General features: G+C 37.1%; 1 protein-coding gene across 1 annotated transcript; it reads left to right on the top strand.

The window, feature by feature from the left end:
- Window positions 1-23,402, top strand: LOC136852884 (selenoprotein K-like). Its single transcript, XM_067127801.1, has 4 exons — window positions 1-363; window positions 5,955-6,039; window positions 12,329-12,409; window positions 22,343-23,402. Exons 1-4 carry the CDS (start codon window positions 345-347, stop codon window positions 22,425-22,427), a joined length of 270 nt encoding a protein of 89 aa, XP_066983902.1. The 5' UTR covers window positions 1-344; the 3' UTR covers window positions 22,428-23,402.
- The last annotated feature ends 1,888 nt before the right edge of the window (window positions 23,403-25,290 follow it).

Genomic DNA, 25,290 nt, shown 5'->3' with positions numbered 1-25,290 from the left:
AAAAGATACAAGCTGACGGATTTTCGGCGGGGATTTTGTATGCAGTTTTGGAAAGAGAGAGAGAGAGAGAGAGAGAGAGAGAGAGAGAGAGAGAGAGAGAGAGAGAGAGAGAGAGAGAGAGACTGTACTCTAATTCTGAAAGAAGCACTACTAAACTTCGAAGGCTACCTAACTGATTCAACGAAAAAGTCTGATTCAACTAAACAGAATGAGAACTTTAACGTGACGTGTGTTTTCATAAATGTCAGATCATCGGGGCATTTCGTCATTTAGTGTTGGAGTAATTAAACGAAGCGTTTGGGAGTTCTCCATTGCGCCACACCTTAACTAAACTAAGCCCAAGGATGGCTTACGTAAATAAAGGTAAGGCTGCCGCAAGTATTTTGGGCGAAGCGTAGACTGGCCCAGGCTTATCGTAGCCTAGAAATTTGCCTTTTAGGCCTTTCGTACCGTTAACTTCCGTCCGGTCCTGGTCGTTTCGGCCGTAAGTCACTTTAGGCCGTAACGTCCAAAACAATGTAAGACGTTATGTTTATGGTAGTTACCGTTATGTTTATGGCATTTACCATTGTTATTTCATGTTTGACGTACATCCCCAAGGGGCTGGTACTAAACACGGCGCCCGTTTTGCACGTAAACGTGCTTCGGCCGAAACGACCCGAATGCACTTCGTCTAGGGTATGTGGCAAATAATTAGGATGGTAAATATATAGGCTAGAATGTTAACATATAGGCAAAATATATGTTAATAGAATTATAGGTGCTATGTCTGAGTTAACATATAGGCAAAGTACGTTACTAAAATTATAGGTGCTATGTCTTGTAAACATATAGGGTAAGTACATGTTAATAAAATTATAGGTGCTACGTCTTAACATATAGGCAAAGTACGTTTCTAAAATTATAGGTGCTACGTCTTGTTAATACATAGGCAAAGTACATTACTAAAATTATAGGTGCTACGTCTTTAACATATAGGGAAAGTACGTTACTAAAATTATAGGTGCTACGTCTTGTTAACATATAGGCAAAGTACGTTACTAAAATTATAGGTGCTACGTCTTAACATATAGGCATAGTACGTTACTAAAATTATAGGTGCTACGTCTTGTTAACATATAGGCAAAGTACATTACTAAAATTACAGTTGCTACGTCTTGTTAACATATAGGTAGGCATTAGTAAAATTAAGGTGCTACTGCCTTAACATATAGGCAAAGCACGTTTCTAAAATTATAGGTACTACGCCTTGTTAACATATAGGTTAAGTACATGTTACTAAAAATGGTGTAGATCTAACATATAGGTTAAGTACACGTTACTAAAATTTTAGATCTAACTTGACTTTTCTACATTTTTTTAGTTCTACCATTATGGATCTACCTTTCATTTTTGTCGCTCAAATGTATAACCTGTAATTAACCCCTGAAGTCCATCCAACAAGGGGTTTCCATAAGCGATCTTCATGAGACAGAGCACGGGGACATCTGTTTCGAACGGTCCATGTCCTGTCCGGCAAATGCAATAACTTATTAACGTAGGGTATCCCCGGGCCAGTACTAAACATGGTGAAGGGACATTCCATTTGACTGACAACAAACAAATGCACTGCCAGTATCAGAAGCCCTAAAAGTGTAGAAAAAACCAGTTTCCAAGGTAAAAACAGGTGTGGAGCTAATACTTAGAATTACCCTTTCGGTAAAAAGTGGAGGGTAGATCTAAGTAGTGGCTCCGCGGCGGTGATTTCCTTCTAACTTGACTTTTTCTACAGTTTTTTGGTTGCTGATTATGTATTTACCTTCAATTTTTATTTAAGTAACTTACCAAATAATTACATAGCTGTAGTTTCTACTTTACGCGGCAGCTCAAAATTTGAAATTTGCCGCAGCGCTTTTTTGTTTTGGGTGTAGGTATGCTGCCCCCGCCCACTATCGGGGAAGAATAGGCTCAATTCGTTTCTGCCGGTTAATGACTGAACAACAGTTATTAGCAGCTCTTGTTTTTGCTTTCACCGGATGGTCGGAGATCGTCTTTGGTGAAGTACTCTTTGATTTTTTGGTAGCGCAGCAATCTAGCTTAGCTAGAATTTTGGATACTTTGATTGTGACTTATTCATTTGGAATTTTTGACTGTTCTGTCGGACTCTAGTTTATCCAGCATTAGGTACTGCAGCAAAGGCTGCAAAACTAGTCGGCAAAATATGACGCACATACCATTTGTTGTACTTGTAAGGAACAAATTTGTTCTCCTGATTTGAATTGTGACAAATGTAAAGACTGGGAAAAGAGTAAATGGAAGATGTTACAGTCACACTTAGACCAATTGAAATGTGACCGAATTAGAAAAGCTACAGCTAGGGCCGAAGCAAAGGCTTCTGCTAGTGTAGGTCATTCTTCAAGGGATGATATTGATGTTTTGCCTATCCCTTCAACACCTGTGACAGCTTTTTCTCCCATTTCCAGTCCTCCAGCTTTTCCTGTCCTTCCTGTACCTAGCTCTCATTCTGTTGAACCCAATGCCATTGCCAGCTTAGAAGCACGGGTAGATAAAAAATTTAATTTACTTGTGAATACTGTTTCCCAAATTGGGAACTCTGTGAAGGTCCTAATGGGCAAATTTAATAGTGTTGTGTCAAGTGAAGTGTCAGTGGAGGGGGCGGCTGTTCGTCCCACCGATGCTCCTAGACCAAGGTCCTGGCTAAACTCCCCTTGCAAACATGGGAGGAAGCAAACTGGCAGTCCAAGGGAGGTCGGTGGGGTTTGCCCACGAGCAGTCGTCGCCTCATCCGAGCCTGTTGTCCGCCGATCCCAGGCTGCAGAAGAATACTGTTGGAAAGGTATTAGAATGGATGCCCATACCACTTTCTTCAGGTGATTCAGACTCTCCCACATCAAAGAAACGCAGTGACCATTTTGCACATGTATCTAGGCCACTGAAAAGGCCAAGCACTTCAATGGATTCAGATCCCCCGGTCTCGTAAGAAGCAGCAGTAGAGAGAGAGAACATAGGCCTCTTCCTTCTTGTAGTTTTTGGGATTCGCCAACAAGAGATTCTCGCTCCCTTTCATGTGCGAAAAAGTGCCCAGTGTACGTCAGTGATGTCCATAAGCGCCAACTCACAGATCGTTCGGCATCCGAGCTTTGGCCTTCAGAGCTCCCAAGGTCCGAGCACCCATCATTGTCTGGGCGCCCATCTTTGTCCAAGCGCCCATCACCTGAGTGCACAGCTCTCGCCTTACCTGTTCGGGAGCAACCAGATTCCAAGTCAGAAGAACCCGTGTTTGACCACTCCGAATGGGAACGTCAGATTGCAGAGCGCCCATCCTTGGCGTGCCAAGCGTCCGCGGACAATGCAGTTGCTTCCAAGGAGTCAGTGTCTGCTTCAACAGCAGGTGGGCGCCTATTGTCCATGCGTCCAGTCGATGGGGGCGCCTCTCCCTTCCACCCCACTTCTAATGTCTTCGTGACCCCGCAACAAGAATTTCCGTCGGCTTTTCTAGACCCTTCTTTGGCACCGCTTCAACTACAGCTTGACAAAGTGTTGAGCCTTCTTGAAAAGCCAACTCCAGCGGTACAGGACACTTTGGAACCCCAGGATCACCCGTTTTGTCCGCCGAGGAACCTGCAGAAGAGGAACAACCTACCTCTCATTACTCAGCTCTGCTCAGGTTTTTCCTGGTCTGCTACCCGTCGTTCTTCTCCCCAGTCGTCCCATTATCACTGGGTTCAGCCTACCTGATGCGACAGCCGCCAGACTTCCGCGTATGGTGTTGTCTTCGTCGTCGAAGAAAGCTTTCAGCCGCATGGATGCCTGGCTAGCAGAGAAGAGGAAAGTTGGGAAGGCGGTTTTTTGTGCACCTCCCTCTCGCTTAATAAAGCAGAAATACCTGTCTTATGCAACTGTAGTGGGGTTTTGAAGGTTAATTTGATTTTCAAGGATATTGGTTATGATTATTTTTGTGGTTTGCTTGTGTTATCTAGTTGTTGTTATAAATGTTATTAGTAGTAGTTATATATCCAGTTTTGTTACTATTACTATTGTTGTTCGTTGGGCGAGGGGGTTCCGTTCTCAGCTAGCTCTCTGCTGGCCGCAAGTTCGAATCTCCGACCGGCCAGTGAAGAATAAGAGGAATTTATTTCTGGTGATAGAAATTCATTTCTCGGTATAATGGTTCGGATTCCACAATAAACTGTAGGTCCTGTTGCTAGGTAACGAATTGGTTCTTAGCCACGTAAAATAAGTCTAATCCTTCGGGCCAGCCCTAGGAGAGCTGTTAATCAGCTCAGTGGTCTGGTTAAACTAAAATATACTTAACTTAAGGTCCATCCCTTGCATTCCGAAAGTTTCTGTCGGTCTGGGAGCAAGACGTGGTCTCATAGACCGCACTCTTGTCTTCCTGTGGTCTTGCCCACAGGCCTTTGGAACCCTTTTTTCCTTGGCCCTGTGGTGGCTGCTCAACAAGTTGTGTTTTCTTACCCGGCTCCTTCAAGAGGACTACTGTAGTAGCATCTCGCCTAAGGTGTTGGTTCTGGAAGTGTGGAGGATACCGAGAGTGACTGGCCTCTCTTCCTCCTCCCCCATTCTTCTACTTCTCCTTCAGGATGAGAATAGGACTCGAACCAATACTTGCTGGACCTGGTGCTGATGCGGTAAGACTACACATTGAGCATCCATTCCATTTTTCCATTCCATTTTTCTCCTAGAATCATAGAAGCAATTCTGCTCCTTCCTCTTGCAAGGGTTGGAAGGAGAGATTGGCAATAAGCGAAACCCTATTTCTGCTTTTCCTTACTGCCTCTGTCTCTAAGATTCTTCCAGCCTATTTCGTATTGAGTTACGTTTCCTCTCATGCAAAAAGGTTCAGTATCTGACATTTGATCTTGCAGTTCCTACACTCTGATCAGTATGTCAGAGACTCGGTACTCCTCCTCAGTTTTTCGACCAGGAGTAGCCCAGGTGTGCAGAACTCCAGTCAGTTCAGGAGACTCATTCAGATTCCTTCCTCCAACCAGTGAGTCTTCCTGATGTAAAGGACCAATGGTTTGTATATCTGGTCGGAACAAATCACAGTTTTTGAAAGTAAATTGTATTTTTCCTAACTATACAAACCTGAGGTCCTTTACATTACATATTATGCCCGCCTCATGCCACCCCTCAATCTGAACCTGGATTGAAAGGCAAACTGGAATGTTTACATCCAGGCAGGCGGGTATTCCTGCCTACGTAGTGGTAGTTACTGCTTAACCACCTTGCTCAAGAGTTTAACAGCCATTTTCAGCCTACGCTGAAAGTAATTCCTAATGTAAAGGACCTCAGGTTTGTATAGTTAGGAAAAGTACAATTTACTTTAAAAAATTGTTATTTTTATTTATACTTACCAAAAATTGCATGGACATAGAGCATAAAGAAATTGAGCACTTTAGCTGTGTTGTACCTATTCTCCCCCAAAAGTGGGTGGGGCAGTCTACTTACACCCAAAACAAAAGAGAACTACCACGAATTTTGAGCTGCTGCGTAAAGTAGAAACTAATAGCTATGTAATTATTTGGTAAGTATATATAAAACTTTATTTTATTATAAACATGTCATTTTTGTCATGTACCTGTAGTATAATTAAATTTCTTTACACTGAAGTGATAAAAGTATATAAGACATTTGCTGAAAGTATATAAGACATTTGCTGTTGTAAAAATCATAATTCATTGTTGAATAGGTGTTCAAATAAGTTAAAATTTAATACAGTAAAGCATTTTTCCTGTGTCAAATTTGTTTTCCTTATTTATATTTGGCTTTAAAAACTTTTATGCTTTCAAGGAGGTATTGTAGTTTGAACTTAATGCATATGAATTGTTGTTTTTATCTATTGTTGTTTTGAAACAATTGCATGGAATTTGTTAGCTTGAGGCTTCTAATTTTAGTCATGTGACTGATTTATTCTGTTATCTTTCATACAGATGGGAGAATTGGGGGAAGGAGTGAGTGGAGTATAACAAGGATCCCAGATCTCTTCTGGGGTTTGGTAAATTTCATTGTATTATTGTAAGTACAGTACTGTATTGTTATTGCATGTGTTTTGATTTTTATATGTGTTATGGATGTTCTTTCAAAGATATATGTGTGTAACTTTCCAAAGGTATATGTACAGTAAATTTGATATGTAAATTGCTGTGTCAGCAGATTTCAAAAGTTAATTGCTCTATAATTTGAATTTTTGAAGTGAATTTTAGCTCAGGACAATAGTGTGAAAAGTAAAAAATTAATAGGATCGTTGAGTTTGAACCATCTATTGACCCATCCCTGTTGGGTGGTTTGATCATATATGGTTTTCCATTCAGTTTTTGCTCTGTCGTTAGCTTGCAAGGACATTTGGAGAGTGTTTACCTGATTTTGTAGATAGATAGATTTTTTTTATAGGTTGTAATCCAAAGAGGAGAAAGAGAAGTCATTCTGAGTCTGGAAGGTAAAAGGGTGCAACACTCAGTTTACGATGGTCACAACCAATGTTTAAGTGTAGGAACAATGATTACTCTTTTAATGATTGCTGTGATCAGTGTATTGGTTGATCAGATGAAATAATGAATGTTTATTTAAATTATAAGCAGATTTGAAAAGAAGGCAAGAATATGAAAACAGTAAAAAGATTCTTCTAGGACTATGGCAGGAAGTGAGGTTAGGAGTAAGAGTTTCTTACCTCTACAACCTTTCAGATAGCAGCTCTTCCTGCTCTCCCTGTTTGCTTAGTAATGCTTCTCCTTTAAAATTTTCTTCTCTCAAAGCTCTCCATATTGTTCAGGATATGAGGTTTGGCAAATTAGAAGCTGAATTAGCTAGTCTTATGGCTATGTTTGAAAAGTTTATGGAGTTAACCTCCTCGACACTAGCTGCTTTACCAGCCCAATTCAGTTGCTCTTTTTTGGGTTCCCCCTTGTGCCAGAGGAAGTGCCCATGGTCTTCTTCCAACCATCTGGCGTGTGTCACACACAGGTTGGCACTCAGTCACTGAGAGATAAGTGTGGTAAGACAAAATGAAGTTCGCATAGGCAGGAGGCAGTGCTAAGTAAGGGTGAGCGTGCTCACTCAGTACCTGGTTCTGGATCCTCTAGGCCTTGTTGGAGGTCACTTACTCCTAGTGATCCCGTATATGGGATCTTCCTGTAGTCTCCCTTTGAAAGGGGACTCAGTATTCTCTTGGAGGTGTTCCCCTGACATCAGATGCTTGCTTGACAGCAGGTGCTTGTCAGACATCAGAAGCTTGCCTGACATCAGAAGTTCGCTTGCCAGTAGGTGCTCTCTTGCTTTTGGACGTGTGCTTGACAGCAGGTGCTCATCTGACACTGATCTGTTCCATAGCACTAGGCTTTTGCCAGTCACCAGATGCTCACGTTGTTCTTCTCAGTCTCCCAGGTGATCTGAGTGTGCTAGTTCGTCTTCACGTATTTTTTGTCTGAAATGAGGGAGTTTCATGCAAATAGCAGTGATTGGGTGTGAACACATTTGTTCTCCACATTCTCCTTCCTTTCTCAGGGGTTCTCATCAAATTTTGATCCCCTTGTAAGACAGTACTAGTTTCTCATGGAGATTGGAGAAGTAGGAGCTTCTATCATTGGCCTCATTCTGTCTCACAAATATTGCCATTGGCTAAGGTACTGGATACCTCATTGTAGTTCCCGCTCTCTCCTCAGAAATCGCACTTCCAACCTCAGTCCCCTACTTTGTTGACTTGAGCTACTCCTGAGCATTCTAGGTGTTTGACATTAGGGAAGCCTTGGGCTGCTTTCCAGTTGCCAAGGCAGGATTTGAGGTATTCTCAAGCCTCTTTTAGATGCTCTTGGTTGCCTTTTCAGTGCCGAGGTTTGGCGTTTTTGCCTTTTGATTGCTACTGTCTCAGTAGCAAATGAGGGTATCTTCCCACGGCCAATTTTTTGAGGTTAGCTCATCAGCTCCTTCAGGAATTTCAGTTTTGCCTCCTGCTACCTTGATGTCAATGCGGGATGGTGTGAATGGTCAGGGAGGCTTTGTTTCCTGTGCAGATGATTCTTTGGCACCAGGCACCTTGGCACAAAGTGTAGCCAACCATTTCTCCGGTATGGAACAGGTGTTTGTATCCAGGTTTAAGTCCTTTTTAGAGGAGTTGAAACTCCTTTCATCTCATGGAGCACAGGGTTCTGCTGCCGCCATCACTGCTAGACCGGGGTTTCCTTCTAATGAGCCTGAGGCTCACGAAATTGACTCTGATTCTGGTCAAGAGCAGGTAGTATCATCAGGTTTTCAGAGACTTATTAAGGTCTGTGCTAGCAAATTTCCTGTTTTTTTATTTTATTTTCTTTTTGAGGAACCAATAGACAGGATTTGAGGTCCCTTAGGACTGCTAGGCAGGAACCTTAGGTGGATCCCCTTCCATCTCCAAAACTTTCTTAAGATGGAACAGAATAGCAAGGGGAGAGGGGCTGAGTAAAATAAATCTGTTGGTTTTTATTAGTCTTTTATTGTCTCTGACACTGTAGGTTCATCTAAGCCTTCTTTGAATCAGTAACACACTCATTAATTTGAAAGGCCCTAAAAGTCTTACAGTTGAACATCATGTATGCTCAACAGGTCAGAGGCTGGGACTCCTTCCTTTGCTCTGAGTTGATCTACCAGCTGTTTCAGAGATTTTCTCTGAATCCTCCTACCAAGAAGTAAGTCTCCATATATAAAGACTGAAGGTTTGTATTCATGTAGAAACAAACTACAAATTTTTAAAGTAATTTGTATTTTTCCTAACATACAAACCTGAAGGTCTTTACATAAATGGCCCACCTCATGCCACCCCTCTTTCTTTCTGCTACCTGGGCTGAAAGGCAAAGTGAATACTTGCTGACTGGGTGGGCAGGACCCCCACCATTACCTTCGGTAGTTAACCACCGTGTTTAAAAGTTAAACAGCTGTTCCCAGCTCGCACTGCAAGTAATATCCGCATGTAAAGACCTTCAGGTTTGCATGTTGGGAAAAATACAAATTACTTTAAAAATTTTTAGTTTTTCAGTCCTTTCCATTAAAGGGTATTGATCTATGTTAGCTTAGGTAGTGAGGCATACTGGCCTAGATATTTTATCTAACATGAATATTAAGGAGGCCATCTGCTCCTTTCAAATTGAGATTCATAAGTCTTCAAATAAACCCCTGGGCTGGATTTTGGATGAGGTCCTTAAGTATTTAAGCATGCCCCCATTTGAGCCCTTGAGCACAACTTTCCTGAAGAATTTGAGAGTGAAGACTGTTTTTGGTAGCCTTGGCTGCGGCAAAGAGAGCCAGTGAGCTTCAGGCTTTCTCATGTTGTGTAGGCTTTACTACCCAAGGAGTAGTCCTTTCTTTTCTACCCAAGGAACAGTCCTTGTCTCATGATCCCCAGTTTGTCCTCTTTGATGCCAGATGAGGAAGAAACTTCTCCATGTCCAGTCAGAGCTCTCTCTATATATGTATTTGCAAAGGACTAGGGAAATGGGACAAACTGTCAACAACGTTTTTGCAGCCCTAGGAAACCTGATTTACCCTTGTCAAAGAATGCCATGTTCTTCATTCAAGGCTGTGGTCAGAGAGGTGCACACAAATCTAGAGTCTAGGTTCTACGTTTTTACTTCTGCTTAAAGTAAGATTTCATCATGTGTGAGCGGTAGTGACCACCTTCAGTTTCCTTAAGACTCTCTCTCTCGAGAAAGTTTTCAGTGCAGTGCAGTGGAGGTGTAACTCCATATTTGCCTCGCACTACCTGCGAGATATGGAAATCCAGTATGAATCTTGCAGAGCTTTTTCACCTCTTCATTACTGTAGGGAAACTCACATCGTGAACAATTAGGGCAGCTGTATTCTAACCTTTCATATTTAGTTAGGAAATTGCTGAGTTTTTGGGATTACGAAGGTACCTGTACAGGTACTTCCCCACTTACAATGTTTCATCTTACAATGTGATGGGGTTAGCAGTTCTGATGGTTTCGAAGTTACAAACCAATACCGATGTGACAATATTGAAAATATTTTAAATTTCACATGCGACAGGCACAGGCAGCAGAGTGCAATAGCATCGTGAACTTCTTGGGGTTTTATGTTTGTGATACAGTAGTTCATATTTCATACAGTTCAGATTCCACAATAAGCTGGAGGTCCCATTGCTAGGTAACCAATTGGTTCTTAGCCATGTAAAATAAGTCTAATCCTTCGGGCCAGCCCTAGGAGAGCTGTTAACCAACTCAGTGATCTGGTTTAACTAAGGTATACTTAACTTAACTGATAGAGAAAGAGAGAATTGAGGTGTGTTTACATTAAAGCCTAATACAGCAACACACACTATTACATTATTTTGTTTATATTTTATGCTATAGTATTCTCGTTTATGTTTTTACTGCATTTTCTCATTTTTTTTAGTTTTATGAACCAAATTATAAATGCAATCAAGTCCGTAGGGTGCATACATATGCACACACTCAATTCCATGCTGTTGGTGAACTTGGCACAGTTAATGGGTTTTGTTTTGCCTACATATGAAATAAGCATTTTAAATGTTTTTATGGTGATTAGAGATGAAATATTCTCAGTTTGCTATTATAGCCTAGAACAGCCATAAATTTAGAAATAACAAATGATAAAAGGTTTTCAGATAAGTAAAATAACATTTATATATATATTGTCTTTATTATACAAAAAAAAAAAAATAGTTTGTCGACTTCTGTGGAAAGAAATGCTGCTTGGTTGACTTCCATTGTCAGGAAATCCAAAGCCTACGGCAGGCTCAGCCTAGTCCCAAAAGGTTGCACTTTTCCAATATAGAAACAACATAACAATAATAAAAGAAGAAGTGCTACTTTGTTGACTTTCGTTGTCGGGAAATCCAAAGCCTAGGCTTAGCCTAGTCCCAAAATCTTGCACTTTTCCAAACTATACCTCATGTAATATTCGACCCCAAAATTTTAGGACATAAAATTGGTCTTTAAATATTGAACATTACACAAGTATATATCTATCACCCCTTCACTTCTCCACTCATGTGGACAGAAGAAAGAACTAAATGGAAAACTATAGACACTCAAACCACCCGAAAGAGATGGGTCAATTGACGGTTCAACCTAAATGATCCTATTAATTTTTTACTTATGACACAAGAAATGCAGCTATCTTAATTGAGAGGTAAGTATTTTAAAAAATAAATTTTATAAAAATATTTATTTTAAATGTTCATTTTCAAAGATTTGAAATTTCAAGATCCTTTCAGATGAACTGAGGCAATTCATTACTGTATTTTGTTGTAATGTTTGACTTTTTTTTTTGCCAGTTTATTATTGAACACTTAAAAATATTATAGAAGGGGGGGAATGTTATTCATAACAATGTGAACACAGTGAGACATCACTGACCAGTGCCTGTCAGTCTGGATAGAATCCTAATACAGGCACTGTGCCAGTATAGATTACCAGATGGTTTTTGGAAAATTTTTTGAGGTGTGGAAGGGGAAAAATAATTTTTTAATGTTTCAATAACATTTAATTTTGTAAAATATTAAAACAGTATGAATTTTGTATATATTATAAATAAAATTTTTGTATAGAATAACTTGGAATAAAAGTTAAGTTGAAATGACCCTGATGTCTTTTATGGTACTTGTACAGTACTGATATTCTTGTAGTTTATTCTGTTAACTTGCTGAACACACTGCAAATTAAATGGAAGTGGCATGGTGGTCTAGCATTATAACTTTGCTATAATAATGTATGGCAGTCAGTGTATTGGGTTTGTTTCATAATTTATGAACCTTGGCCTATCCTAGCCCTTATGAACTTTAGTAGCTTAATCTAGCCCTAAACATACCTTTATAGTTTTTCATTTTAACTGAGCTGCTGAAAAATGTTGGAAAACAAATTATATTGTGACGATATTTATGTATTTATAATTTTGCAACAATGCCATAAATATTGTATACAGTTTCTTATTATGGCAGAGAACATCATCTTATAAAACTTTGTGGCATAGCCTAAAGACATTTAGTGTTTTTATATTTTACAACTTTAATGCATTTAATGCATTGGTCACTGTTATTAAAAGTTAAAAGGAATGAAAATGTTACATTACACCTTTGATGCATTTACAACTTTCTATTAATAACTACTTGATTTGAACATACCTACTCCATAAAATTTGGTTACGTAGCCACCCAGCAGTTTTTGGGCAATGCGAATTTTGGGAAATTCTGGCTAGGATTCCTCTCATGCTAATTACTGTAGTGTCTTATTTTTATTTAAAATATAAGATAAATTTTTGGAGAGCTGCAATAGAATAAAAATTGTTCTGTCTCTTTCAGCTTTCAGACCCTCATAAGTCCAGATCTAACATCAAGGGGTGAAGGATATTCAACCAGCTACGGTGCACCTGGTAGAGGACCGTAAGTGCTGCAATGCGTTTGGTAGTTATTTGTTCTTAGAAGGTCACAAACCCTTGTATGTAATTGACATCTTTTATTTTCAAATTTGGCAATCTCTTGTGTGGGGTTGTGGTATGGTGATCACACACACACACACACACACACACACACACACACACACACACACACACACACACACACACACACACACACACACACACACACACACACACACACACACACACACAGTCACACACACACACACACACACACACACACACACTTCAGTGCAGTCTCAGTTTTCATGCAACCTGCATACCATGGAGACGTACACCATGACTGTTGAAGCATTTCCATGTAATGTTTCTGTGTATTGTTGGTGTGATTGCGGCTCATTTTTCAATGGTGCTTATTGTCTTTATGCTTCGTATGATGGTTATAGCCATTCAAGACATGGGAGAGTGCATTTCGTGTCTTTTCATCCTTGACACATATTGTTTATGTTCATTGTGCAGAGGCCAGGAACGTTGACTATCTTTGACTGGTGATGAGTGTGTCTTGGTTTACTCGGTTGTAGAGATAATGGTTCAAGGAGAAAGGAGATCATGTTAGTATCTTCTGAGGGGAAAGTGCATTGGTATTTCCTCATTCCTTTCTGCCTATAACCCCTCCACAGGGGAAGGTGTATGAAGAGTATGCAACCAGGCAGATGACCAAGCATGTTGTGTGATGAAGTCCCATTTTTTGTATTTACCATTTAATATATTTAATATACAGTATATTTTTTTTTAAATCATGCAGTATTATAAAGAATCACTTAATATGCTAGAAAGGTAAAAAGAATACTAAATTTTGAATGTTGCTTGAATCAAAATTGTATTGTCTTCTATTTAGCCTTCTAGCATCCAAAGTACTTCATTATAATAGTGCATGATTTAAAAAAATACATAATAAATATAGAAAATGAGAAATAGAGAAAATGGGATTTCATCAGAGCCCGAGTCAAATCGGGAAGATAGAAATAAGTAGGCATATTTTACTAGTATGAACGAATATTCTCGTGATTACAAGAAGAATACTTGGTAGTGTATCACAAGAATACTTGGGGATATTAGGAAGGGGGCTAAAGGATCAGATTCTTCTTCCTCATGTTCTGCTCTGCAAAAATTCTTACTAGCAGAATAGGCACCCAGAGCAAAATTTGAATGTAAACATCAGCAAAAATTGAGCACTATATATTAAAAACCAACTTAAGAATAAATCAAGATACGAACTGCCATTTGGGACATAACTTGTTCGTAAGTAGGATAGTGATATATGTATACATATACATATATTTTTATAAATATTCTGCCGTTCGCCCTCTCTGCATTATTTTAGTAAGAATGTCCTTCTAACAAAGACGAGACAGCGTCTCTATCAAAGCTAAGCAGGCAAAGGTAGGCCGTGTTTTCAAAAAATAACTGCTCTTAGTAGCTGATAGTTTAGCATTAGGGGCCTAGCCCACAGGGAGAGTTTTACCAAGTCGCCTTTAGTGAAGGTGGTCTTAAGCTTCCTTTTCCTCTGTCCTATGCATTTGGCGATATGTCTGTCAATTTTCCAGAATGCCCGGGCTATGGACGAACGTATAGACAAACAGCTTTGCCCTACACTGACGCCAGTAGAGAGAGATCGACTTTGAAACTAAGAGCACGCGTCATGCTCAGGCTAACTTTATCATTTGTCCTCTCCTGTCTTTGTTTTTACTAAGTGAATCGTCAAGAAGTGTTAACTGAGAACCCCGATTGGCAGTTGCAGCCCGCAAGCAACTTATGTAATGATAAGTCTGAAATTTGAAAGTTTTTCGTTGATTTACTAGTATTCTTCCACTGTACTTAAACGTTTCCATTGTTTCCCCTTCAGCCATCATTTACGAGAGAACCTGGTACTGTATAATCATATTTCTTCTATGAAGTCGGGTGTATGAATAATTAATATTGCCTAATGAAATTGCATAAGCTATTCCCGTCCAGTAAGTAGGAATTAGGGAAAGCTAAGTGTAAGTAAAGGTACGAGCAAGCCTTGAATCCTAGCTTATTGTTGGAAGAGAAATAGCCATCCTAATACTAAACCCGCATACGATTTCCACTAGGGTACAAACCTTCGTTACATATATTCTTCTTATGGGAGCAGGGAAAATTGACTGTGTCTGTAGTTGACTAAAAGTTCATGTAATTTCATCACTGTCACCGCACATTCTTTCTTTGTTGAGACTAAGTGGGAAGTAAAGGGGTTTGATGTAATTCATTTGTTACAAAGTAATCCATTTTTTTTTTTCATACGTGGTTTCCGACTGGCGACCTAATCCAATTAAGTAATTGTCTGTTTTTTAATTGACAGTTTACGTGTGCCTTTGGTGAAGCAGGGCTACATAAAATGCAGTACTCAGTTAAAAAAAAACTCATCCGCCAAAGCCCACACATAACAATACTCACACACACATATATACAGTAAACACCCGTATTCGCATTCTCAAGATTCGCTGACTCACCGATTCGCAGATTTCTCTATGAAACACACATTATTCGTGGAAAATTCGCGATTTCATGAATTTGTGGTATTTTTCACAGAAATATTCACTAATTACTGTATTTTCATATAATTTTTATGACTGAATGCACTTTTCGTGATAAAACTATTAAAATACTCGGGTATAAGCATTTGTAGAGGTTTTTTTGTGTTTAAACTATCAGAATAGGCAGTTCTAAGTGTTTTATAGGGTTTTAAGTATTTGCGAATTTTAGCTATTCGCGGGGGGTGTGTGGTACGCATCCCCTGTGAACAAGGTGGTTTACTGTATACACCTGTATATAAAAGCATTGAGCTACAAATGTCCTTTAATATCCAATGTGCTCTACCTCGGAAATAATAATTTTCATATATGTTATCCAAAGGGGAATTTTTTTAGTTGATAATAAGTTTGTCATCTCTTGGGCTCAAACTATGGAAGACAGGAACTCAGGACTACAGTGACGTCCATTAAACCACACAGCCATCAAGTGAGGTATAAGCTTATACTGACTCACAAGTACAAATCACTGTTGAACTCAGTTATTTGTAATTAGAATCAGTATCAGCCCACCCCTACCATGTCTTATGCAGCCATATCATGAATGCATTTTATCACTTCACCGTGATTCATATACAAACATTAAACTACAAATGTCCTTTAACATCCAATTTGCTCTATCTCGGAAATAATATGTTTTCACATATTTTAACCGAAGGGAAATGTTTTTAGTTGATAATAAGTTCATTGTTATGTGGGCTCAAACCACGAAAGACAAGAACTCAGAACTACAGTGACGCACATTAAACCACACAGCCATCAAATGAGGTATATGTTGATACCAACTTCCACCTACAAATCACAGTTGAACTCAGGTATTTGTAATTAGAGTTGATGTCCCCAGTATTAAGTAACTCACACAGTATATTGAATTTTTTGAAAATAAAATATTAAACAACATAATTCCATGCAATGTAACATGGTTTATGTATGTTGATGGCATAGTTTGTGTGTGGCCAGGGAACAAAGATGTAAATGACTTTTTTGCCAAGTTAAATCAGTTAGTACCATCAATTAAATTCACTATGGAAATAGAAAATGATGGGTGCTTACCCTTTTTGGATGTCCTCATACAAAGAAATAGCAGTGGGTTTAAATATAGTGTGTATAGAAAACCTAGAAATATTTCTTCCTGTGTGCATTTCTATTCCGGACAAAGGAATAAGGTTAAGAAATCAGTGTTTTCATCTATGTTTTTAAGAGCATTACATGTATGTAGTCCTGAACATATTGATGAGGAAATAGATAAGATTAGGAATATAGGCAAGAACTTGAAATATCCTGACAGCGTATTAAACAATGCATTAGAAGTGGCAAATAAGACTGTATCAAAACCAAAAAGAACCTTACAACACAAAATATTTGCTTGTACAGTACTGCCTTATAATAATAATGTGAAAGATATCCCCCATCTTCTTAAGAATTTTGGTGTTAATGCTGCATTTAAGAATAATAAAACAATGGAACATATACTTATCAAGAACTCTCCTGACAATACTAAAGGGTGCGTAAATAAAATTCCATGTGAGTCGTGGGACAACTTTTATGGTGGCCAAATAGGTAAAGAACTGGAAAAGAGAATAGAACAGCATAAAAAGTGTGTGAGGTATGCACAGAGGAACAGTGGTATTTTTGTACATGTTAGTGAGAACAGTCATGGTATCAACTGGGAAGTGGCAAAAAGGGTTGTATATTCTAATAATGCACTGGAAAGGAATATCATTGAATCTAGCTTTATAAAAGAAAGTTACAGCCATAATAAAAATATCAGTCAAGGGATGTATAAATTTGATCCTTTAACATCAAAAGAAATTTGTAAATTGTTTAAATTTTAAGGTAGGCAGTAGAGATGTATGGAAATAAGATTATCATATTTGTAAACACAGTACGGGGCAGCAGTGCTAATAAGTTTTCCAACTTCACCTCTCTGACACCTGTCAGGTGTGGATCTGATGTCGTCTATGGTCAGTATGTTTATAAGTATGTACCCTGAGGGTATATTGTGATTTTTAGCCAAATGAGTTTTGAAGGCCACTCCTACCTTGACACTGGCCTGTGGGTGGATATGTAGTCTCAAACAGTTGTGTATGTTCATCAGTACTGTTCCTGTAATATATAATATTGTGACTTCTGATACTCTGTATCAGTCCTTCGTCAATGGCTTGGAAATACTTGTAAAGTTGAAACCGGTCAGGACCTACACCCCATCTCATATTTTTCACCTGTAGTAATGTATGATGATATACATACAGTAAACCCCCAGTATTTGCGGGGTTGCATAACCCCCCCCCCCACGAATAGCTAAAATCTGCAGATATTAAAAACCCCTCTAAAAACACTTAGAACTGCCTATTTTGATACTGTAGTTCAAACTAAAAAAAAAAAACCTCTATAAATGCTTATACCTGAGTATTTTAATAGTTTTATCACAAAAAGTGCATTTAGTTTTGAAAATCATATGAAAATACAGCAATTAGTGAATATTTCTCAGTGAAAAATACTGCGCATTGGCAAATTTTCTGCGAATAATGTGTATATGTTCCATAGAGAAATCCGCAAATCGTGAGAATGCGAATACAGGGGTTTACTTTTATATATATATATATATATATATATATATATATATATATATATATATATATATATATATATATATATATATATATATATATATATATGTGTGTGTGTGTGTGTGTGTGTGTGTGTGTGTGTGTGTGTGTGTGTGTGTGTGTGTGTGTGTGTGTGTGTGTTTGTGTGTGTATATATACACAATAGAAGCAGAAAGTTCGTACAGGGTGACGAGACATGCACAAACTTATCGCTGTTTCTTAACCCTTAAACGCATACTGGACGTATCATACGTCGACTAAAATTGTCTGTTGGGTGCCAAGTGGACATACCGTACGTCGACTACAAAAAATTTCAACCTTCGGTCAACTTTGACATGACCGAAATGGTCGAAAAACGCAATTGTAAGCTAAAACTCTTACATTCTAGTAATATTCAATCATTTACCTTCATTTTGCAACAAATTGGAAGTCTCTAGCACAATATTTCGATTTATGGTGAATTTTTGAAAAAAAAAATTTTCCTTACGTCCACGCGGTAACTCGGCCGAAAATTTCAGAAATTCTTTCGTCATTTTGTCGTAATTTTTGCACTGTTTTATATTAGCCGTTACGTAAAGTTTTATATATGAAAAGGTGCGCAATTTCATGTAAGATACAACAAAATACAATCCATGGTTGTAGCTTTTATCAGTTTGGAAATATTTTCATATAAATCTCTAACTGCCAAAATTTCAACCTTTGGTTAAGTTTGACTCGACCGAAATGGTAAAAAAACGCAATTGTAAGCTAAAACTCTTACATTCTAGTAATATTCAATCATTTTCCTTCATTTTTCAACAAATTGGAAGTCTGTAGCACAATATTTCGATTTATGATGAATTTTTGAAAAAAACTTTTTCCTTACGTCTGCGCCAGAAATTCTTTCGTCACGTTGTCGTAATGTTTGCACTGTTTTATATTAGTCGTTACATAAAGTTTTATATATGGAAATGTGCAATTTCATGTAGAATACAACAGAAAATAACTCATGGTTGTAGCTTTTATCAGTTTTGAAATATTTTCATATAAATTACGATAACTGCCAAAATTTCAACCTTCGGTCAACTTTAACTCGACCAAAATGGTAAAAAAACGCAATTATAAGCTAAAACTCTTACATTCTAGTAATATTCAATCATGTACCTTCATTTTGCAACAAACTGGAAGTCTCTAGCACAATATTTTGGTTTATGGTGAATTTCTAAAAAAAAAAAACTTTTTCCTTACGTCTGCGCGCGGTAACTCGCCCGAACATCTCAGAAATTCTTTCGTTACGTTGTCGTAATGTTTGCATCGCTTTACATTAGTCGTTACATAATCTTTTATATATGAAAATGTGCGCAATTTCATGTAGAATACAACTGAAAATAAATCATGGTTGTAGCTTTTATCAGTTTTGAAATATTTTCATATAAATTACGATAAATAGAAAAAATTCGACCTTCGGTCAACTTTAACTCGACCAAAATGGTCGAAAACTGCAATTGTAAGCTAAAACACTTACAGTCTAGTAATATTCAATCAATTAGCTTCATTTTTCAACAGACGGGAAGTCTCTAGCACAATATTTCGATTTATGGTGAATTTTTGAAAAAAACATTTTTTTATGTCCACGCGTTACGGATTCATGCATCATATTGTGATAATATTTTCTCTGTGTTGCTTTGATCGTTTTACAATTTGTTATATACCAAAATCATCGCAATTTAGTGTGCAATACAAAGAAAAAAAATAATCCGTTAGCTTTAACCGTTTTGCTCACAGCGCGATTTGTATAAAATTATATATGAAAATTTTTTTGCGCTGTCATATATTTCAATATTTATATATGATAATGATATTTTTTTCATTTCTGATGGTTGCATACTAAACTTCAGGCAATGACAAAAAATGAGCCAAAATGAACTCTTAATCTTAAAAACTAAGCGTGCTGTGATTTTTTGAAAAAACTTTTTTTCCGCAGCGCTAACTCCCAACGCCGGCATACAGGGAGATGTTTTTGTAAATAGAGGCTCGGCATTTAAGGGTTAAAGATTCCCTCCCATTGTTTTCAAAGGAAAACATTGATTTTTTTATTTGTATTTCTGTTAAAATGCCTTCCTATCTATAATGTTTCGAACACTCAATAGTGGCTTAACCTTGGCATGAAAGCCGAGATATTTTGCCAAGTGATCGCTTATGCACGTCACAGAGACATCCTGGAGATCGTCAGGATACTCTTCTTTCACTTTGCGAGCTATAAGGGAGGGCTGTTTTTCCAATACACGCTCTATTTTGCGAGAAACTTTCTCGGAAATTTTTCTGGGACGCCCAAACCTAGGAAGAGCTGTTGAAATACTTGACTCCCCATTTTCACAATATCTTGCCAACCACCTCTGAACTACTCTTTGCTTTAATTTAAACTTTTGGCTATAAGCCCAGATCTTAGCCCCTCTTTGTAAAGGGTTATGATAGCAACAACTGTTATCTCTTTCCAGTTGTTTGCTTAGAGCCATGGGACTCGAGAAAAATAGCACAATGTCAGAAAATCACGCTCAAATGCGTCGGAATTTGTAAACAAAAGATCGCTTACTGAAGCCTGTCGGTTTTACCAGAGTGTTAATAATAAATACCAGTTAGTCATTTTGTCTCGGGGAAACACCAGTTAAGGTGCCAAGCAGTCAAAAAATTAATTTTTTCCCTTTAAAAACAGTGGGAGGGGATCTTTAAGAAAATCACGCTCAAATGCGTTGCAATTTGTAAACAAAAGATCGCTTACTGAAGCCCATCAGTTTTACCAGAGTGTTAGTAATAAATACCAATTAGTCATTTTGTCTTGGGGAAACACCAGTTAAGGTAATTTTTCCTTTGAAAACAATGGGAGGGGGTCTTTATGCAAAAGTAAATATTCATGAAAAATCAAATAATAAAGTAATTATAATAAAATTCAGGGTTAACACTCACCAACCCCAACCCTAATACTTGGTGGGCATGCCTTAATGTTTGCGCACCACCTGTAGTCGTTTGGGGACAGAATCTGCCAAGGTCTGTAGGAGCGTGTCGTCAAGGTCGTCCCAGGCTTGCTGTAAGTCTGGAGACAACTTCTCAGTGGAAGACGTATCCATGTTCTGTAACTTCCTTTTGATAATTGCCAATAAATTTACTATGGGCGAAATGTCAGGAGAATGTTAATGTTTTGCTTTGCAGTATGTGCTGTAGCTCCGTCTTGCTGAAAAATGGAGGTCTGGCTGCGTTCAAACGAATCCTCTAAGTGATCGTTCAGTATCGTGAAATACGAATCTTTGTTAACATTTTTATTCATGGGTAAAAACACCAGAGAGCCCTTACCCCCATACCATAACATACGGCAGGAACTTAACATTCGTGGCGAGGGGTCCGACATCGCCTTCCGCCAAACACATTTCCTCTTCGTATCAGCAACAAAGAACGAAGCCTCATCACTCCATAGCACTTTCCTCCATTTGCTGATGTCCCAGTCTTTGTACAAATGTGCAAAAACAACTCTGTCCTTCTTTTGTTTTGCCGTGATCTGTGGCTTCCTACGAGCCTTCACTTTCGAGTATTTCAAGTCTTTTTTTCAACCGCCTTTGAACGGTTCGGACAGTGGCTCCAGCAACTGCCTCAGGATTATCAGCCTTAAGTTGTCAGGCTGTAAGGGTCGGATTAGTCTCTAAGTCCCTTGCCAACAACCTCAAACCCCTCTCACTGATGATGAGGGGTCTCCCTGGGACGGTGTCTGCCCTGGGTACCTCCTTACTGCCACTCTCGCAGTACTTTTTCAAAATGTTTTGGATTGTTCTTTGTTTCACACCGGTCTTTGCACTTATTACACCAGTTTTATAACCTTCCTCATGAAGCTGAACCACTCTAGCATGATTTTCAAGTGAAGTACAACCGGTAGACATATTATGAATACATTCACCAGCACTGAACCAAAAAAAATGTGGTGTTATCCAACCTGGTGCAAAAAAAAAAAAAAATAACAGATCAGTACTTAATGACCATCCAGAATTCATTGAATGAATGAGATATTGTCCTTGAGTGAGACACTACCATTAGGTATGTTGCCAATTAATCAATTTGTCCTGGCTGATTTTTTGCCTCATGAATATGGAATTGACATTTTTGCGGTACAATATTTTGCTGCTTTTAAAATGGGCAAATCTTTTTGGTGGCTACTGTATATATATATATATATATATATATATATATATATATATATATATATATATATATATATATATATATATATATATATATATATATATATATATATATATATATATATATATATATATATATATATATATATATATATATATATATATATATATATATATATATATATATATATATATATATATTATATATATATATATTATATATATATATATATATATATATATATATATATATATATATATATATATATATATATATATATATATATATATATATATATATATATATATATATAATATATATATATATATATATATATATATATATATATATATATATATATATATATATATATATATATATATATATATATATATATTACCATAAAAATCTGACTTGGTCATCCTTGTAACATACATTGTGGATATTTAAATTGTAAGCTTAAGCTTTCCATCACTTACTCATTGTCCTCTTTTAAAACAGCTATGGTTGATGTAAGTTTAATAATTATATGGGTTTACTGTGTTGTAAATTAGTGTACTGTATATTTTTCAGGCCGCCTGGACCACCAAGAAGAAGAATGGGTGGGATAGGTCGCGTGGCTGGAATTGCTCCTCCTCCAATGGGTGGTGGCGGATGAGGTCGTTAAATCCTCTGCTTTCACTTATGTGTAAAGCAGAGGAGTTTTAATATTGTGCCTATAAGTAGAATATGGCTGCTGTCAGTGCACAGGTTTTTTTTGCCCTGTTATTAAAACCAAGATTCAGAAATAGGTTTTAGTGGCAAATTTCAAAGCAAGAGAGGACATTTCACTTGCATTTGTACCAAAAAGTCCATTGACTTGGAAATAAATGTTAATATATATAAAATATTTTTCACACAGGCCTGTGGCTTTTTAAAAGTGATTGTGTCCTACTTCCTCACAATAATAGGGAATTTAATCTTGTGCATTTTTAATGGCCTGATTATGATGCTGTACCTGGAAAACACATCGTGTGTGTGGGTATAGTTGAAGCTTCTCTTATAGGCACATGGTCATGTATATTTATGAATAGTCATGTAATTTTTTTGACTGTTTGTTTTGATTGTGTTTAGAATTTTGTAAAAATAGTTGTTGCAGTTCATCTCACTTTGTTTAAGGATTTTCGATCTTCGTTATAGTATACTATTACTGGTAGCGATACAGTAGCAGTGATATACTGTGAAGCATGTTGAATGGTATTGCATAAATGTTGACCATCTAGTAACAGATCAGGAGTTTGGACTGAAAATTCTGTTTAGTGAGCAGTGCAGATCAGTTTTGTAATTAAGTGTTTAAAGACAAGGAAATTTTGAGCTAGTCAGTGATGGAGGAATTGTTGAGAATCTACACAATTCACATTAGATACTGATTAATGCATATTTTACTCTTTATATTAGCAAAAACTTTTGATTTATACATTTGATGCCATAAATTCTTTCTGGAGCAGGTAAGAGGATGTTCACAAGAGGTGTTTTCTTAGTTTTCCTTTCAATAAGTCTGTTTTCTCAGTATCATTTTGAGAGTGGTTGGGTAGGACTTTCTAATGTTTAGCAATATTTTATAAAGATATATGAATATATTCTTACTGGATAATATGCATTTTATTAACATCCAAAATTATTAACTAATCAGAAAATTGTCATAATTTGAAACATCAAATGAGAAAACATCAGGAAATGGAGCTGACAAGAGACCAATGGAAAATATGTTTGTATTTATAAAATATGTTTCAAAGAAAGGATTAATAACTGTACTGTATAAAATTGTTGGAATGGCCTGTGATGTGTTAATTAAGGCATGTAGTAGAATCAAGATGTATAATGGTGATTGAAGTGGACAGGTAAGGAAAATATCAAAGAAATTTATAGTGAGAAGATGGGGGCAGCATCTTGGCAGGTGTCTAGGCCAAATAGCATTATTTTGCAGGTACTAAAGTTCAGGATAAAGATAGAATTAAAAGATGTTGAAGTGCCAAGTGTATGAAAACTAAAAACATCTAAATTGAAAAGAAACCATGGAACAGCTTATGGTAATTAGTATTTTGAAAATACGTTATTGGAAGACGAGAATGAAGAACTGGATATTGTTTGAGGGAACAGTAGAGAATGTGAACTCTTAAGGAGGTTAGGACAGCCACTGGGAAGATGAAGAGTAGAGTAACTAAAGGCCAACAGGAGTAACAAAGCAACTTGCTAAAAACAACTGAAGACTGTCATCAGTGAGCTAACCAGAGTGAAAACATGGATGGTAGGGATGGGATCAGAATAAAGAGTACGACAACAGTAATGTACCCTACCACACAAAGAAAAGAAAAGATGCAGTCCTGCCCATTGATATTGGAGAATGATACAAAAGTACTGGGTAGAAGGCTGATAAATATTATTAAAATCAAGAATTGTCAATTTCAGCTTTATACCTGAGAAATTGACTCAGTCAGTGAAACTTGTGAAGACCCTAGATGGTGCATCAAGACTGCCAGTTGAACAGATATCATGAAAGCAAAGAATGCTGAAAGGAAATGTGTCAAAGTGTGATGTATTAGAGTATGTCACCGAATGTTTTAGAGGTTTTATGTAATCCATGTATTTATATATATAAACAGTATATAGTATATATATACATTATATATATATATGTTTATTATATATATATATATATATATATATATATATATATATATATATATATATATATATATATATATATATATATAATATATACTGTATATATATTGCATAAATAAATAAATATATATATATTGTATACAAATATATGTATATATATGTACTGCAAATATATAATCACAGATTTCTCTGTAGAACTTATGTACACATTATTTGTGCAAAAATTCAGATTTCTCTTTAGAACTTATTCGCAGTATTTTACTTAAAGAAATGTTTACAAATTACTGTATTTTCATATTTTTATGACTAAATGCACTTTTTGCAATAAAAGTATTAAAATATTCAGATACAAGCATTATTTGGTGTTTTGAACTATCAAAATAGGCAGTTATAAGCATTTTTAGAGGTATTTTAGGTATTTTCAGATTTGAGCTATTCGCAGGGTGTAGTTGTACGCACCCCCCACGAATACCAGGGGTCAACTGTACATGCATATATACATACATATATATACGAGTATATATGTCTATAATCAGTAAGCTACAAACGTCCTTTAATATCCAATTCGCTCTACCTCTGAAATAATATACTGTATTTTCATATGTTACCGAAGGGGAATTTTTTAGTTGATAATAAGTTAGTCGTCCCGTGGGCTCAAACCAATGAAGGACAAGAACTCAGCAAGTGTGGGTAAAGGCGTCCACTGTAGTCCTGAGTTCTTGTCCCTTCGTTGGTTCGAGCCCACGGGACGACAAGCTTATTATCAACTGAAAAATTCCCCTTCGGTAACATATATGAAAATATATTATTTCCGAAGTAGAGCTAATTGGGTATTACATACGTTTGTAGCTTATGAT

This window comes from Macrobrachium rosenbergii, chromosome 3, assembly GCF_040412425.1.
Source record: "Macrobrachium rosenbergii isolate ZJJX-2024 chromosome 3, ASM4041242v1, whole genome shotgun sequence".
Classification (NCBI taxonomy): domain Eukaryota; kingdom Metazoa; phylum Arthropoda; class Malacostraca; order Decapoda; family Palaemonidae; genus Macrobrachium; species Macrobrachium rosenbergii.
Note: the sequence above shows the minus strand (reverse complement) of the source record. Positions and strands in the feature narration are given on the sequence as shown.

Coding starts and splice junctions, on each gene's coding strand:
- LOC136852884 (XM_067127801.1), top strand. Junction 6,040..12,328: donor GTAAATTTCATTGTATTATT/GTAAGTACAGTA, acceptor TGTCTCTTTCAG/CTTTCAGACCCTCATAAGTC. Junction 12,410..22,342: donor GGTGCACCTGGTAGAGGACC/GTAAGTGCTGCA, acceptor TATATTTTTCAG/GCCGCCTGGACCACCAAGAA.